Genomic DNA, 2,396 nt, shown 5'->3' on the forward strand with positions numbered 1-2,396 from the left:
GAGATAATTGGATATTACTATATGACACTTCGATTCCCTTCCAAAATTGCCATTTCCAACTTGGCAACAGGAAATTCTACACGTTCTTAAGATGTTATAAGAAAATTTATCCAGATCCCACCAGCTCCAGCCATCGGTTTGGAACTCAGGACCAGACAAAGAGGTATATATCACCGCCCTAGCTGCATGATGAGCACAAACAGGAGATGTGTAATCACAAGGGTTGATTGTAAATACGCCCGTGTAAGATTGGCCATCGGTTCAATCTTGAAGCCAGAAATGAATGTGCTTTCTAAACATGATTTGTTTCTTTTTCTCATAGTGAAGCAAATAGCCGGCAGAGCTGAAGATGCCGCCATGTTTCCTCTTATTTCTGTATAAAGTCGTGTGTACTACCATGAGCTTTAGACCAACCTGCCATTGCTCAAGCTCTTGCAGCTACAAAAATTCAGTAAACCATCTACCTGTAGTATTTGCACAAATATCTGTCTCACCTACCACCCACCACTGGAAAGGCAGCAATGAGGATTAATGCCTGATAGCACACAGCAAGTTTGTAGTATTTGCACAAACTTGCTAGTTTCCTTGCGGCACGCGGCAACAGCATAGCACACGAATATATATATGTATAGCCTCCATGTCTGCATAAAAGCTTTTTCAAAACGGAAAAAGAAGGGGCTGCCCCGTTTGCAAAACGCTATGTACAACGAAGAGGGGGAGCTACAAAGATTCATGGATAACAAGGTTACAGGCGACTCATGCAATTGCCCGTTGCGAATGACCCAGTCAGCTAGCAACTGTTTTTTTTTTCCTTCGACTTTGAGACAAGCATCCGGTTTGGACAGGTAAACGATCGGCCATCGTTTTGTCCGCAGATGCTCGTATATCCACTGTGCTTCCGTCCCTTGAGTTAGACCATTGGTGAGTTGTATGTCCTAGAGCCTGCACTGACAATTTCAACTGGTCAGACGCGAGCAGAATGATGCAACATCGTGCGATACAACAAGCCCAAGGAAGAATATATGCAAGAGCGGAAGATTTTTGCTGTGTGTGCTAATTATTTGAGATTGTAAGAACATGGTGAGAATAGAAGGTCTTCATTGCACGATCATGCTAATATCACTACCACTGAATGGAACTCTAGGTAGTCAGGGGTATTTGTTCAGACATGGATTAATCAATTATGCACCAATTGGTGGCATCTAGTAATATTCCAGATGTGACATAACGTGTGATTGCAGCAGAGATTTCCACGGTCATCCTACCAGAAGGCTCTCAATAGATTGTTATAACCCATATCTCCCAACCATTAAAGATTGTTCGGGCTTACCAGCAGTGTTAAAACAAGAATAAAAACAGGTTTATCTGCCGAAACAGTGGACTTGAAATTACCTTCCACCGAGGGGAACAGCACAGAGCTCAGAAACGGGGAACTTTTGACAGAGGACCCACTGTAGATGTTGGTGAAGGATCTGCAACCGGACCTCTTGTCTGATGGTTGGCAATTGAATTATTAGCAACTAATTTATTGCTTGCGCTTCTAACTCCAGCAGCGTCACACTCTGGCTGTTGGGGATCCACTACTGCCTTTACCTGTTGCAGTTCTACAATCCAGTCAACCTTTTGTTTGTGTATGTTAAAAGCAGAGGCGCGGATGCAAGTAAAAGCGATTACGAAGAAGGCACATTCATTTCAAAAAATGCACCGCACACATGAAAGTTAATGTTTTTTCCATGTTAAAAGAGCAAAGACTATTTCAGTTTTCAGCCATGGCCACAAAATGAGCAGATTAACATAGTCAATGGAGGCTGAAACTCCATCAGGTACTAACTGTTTGTACTGTGTGAGAGACTCTGTTTTCGAGTCGTTCGACTAGTCGCGACTAGTCGACGACTAGTCGATGAGTCGCTGCTCCAGGTTCGACTCAAACTCTCGACTCGACTCCTGGCATGAGTCGAGCGACTCGAGCGACTAGTCTCGACTAGTCACGACTAGTCGCTCTTTCTGGGTCGAGCGACTCACTTAAATTGAGCCCAACTGTTATATGGGCCGGCCCATCTCCCCTGGAAACCTAGATCGATCATCCCCCACCCCCTCCCCCGATCGAACCCTCTCCAGCCGCCACCCCTGGTTGCCCCTGCTGCTGTTCTGCTCCTCCCCTCCTATGGTGTGCTCCTCCCCTCCTCCCCTGCTACTGTGCTCCTCCCCTCCCCTGGTTGTTGTTCCTGCTGTTGTGCTCCTCCCCTCCTCCCCTGGTTGATGTGGCTGCTGGTGTGCCCCTCCCCTTGTTGCTGCTGCTGCTGTTGAGCACTTGTGCTCCTCCCCTGGCTGCTGCTTAACTCAGGTCGACTCGTCGCCATGTCGACTCATCGACCATGAGTCTAGACTAGTCTAGA

At 46.4% G+C, this 2,396-nt stretch overlaps 1 protein-coding gene across 2 annotated transcripts in view; it reads right to left on the reverse strand.

Annotated features, from left to right (window-relative positions):
• Positions 1-603: 603 nt before the first annotated feature.
• LOC119269577 (transcription initiation factor TFIID subunit 12b-like) overlaps positions 604-2,396 on the reverse strand; it is a 5,532-nt gene continuing 3,739 nt past the window's right edge. Inside the window, exons 7-8 of one of the 2 annotated variants that reach the window (XM_037551432.1) lie at positions 1,393-1,593; positions 604-942 (exon numbers count right to left, since the gene is read on the reverse strand). In XM_037551432.1, the coding sequence (XP_037407329.1) occupies positions 1,420-1,593 (174 nt within the window). In that variant the 3' untranslated portion in view covers positions 604-942; positions 1,393-1,419. Of the gene's footprint in view, positions 943-1,392; positions 1,605-2,396 lie in introns of those variants that run through there. The other variant, XM_037551433.1, reaches the window with a different exon arrangement.

The sequence above is a fragment of the Triticum dicoccoides genome, chromosome 3A, assembly GCF_002162155.2.
Source record: "Triticum dicoccoides isolate Atlit2015 ecotype Zavitan chromosome 3A, WEW_v2.0, whole genome shotgun sequence".
In the NCBI taxonomy this organism is placed as follows: Eukaryota; Viridiplantae; Streptophyta; class Magnoliopsida; order Poales; family Poaceae; genus Triticum; species Triticum dicoccoides.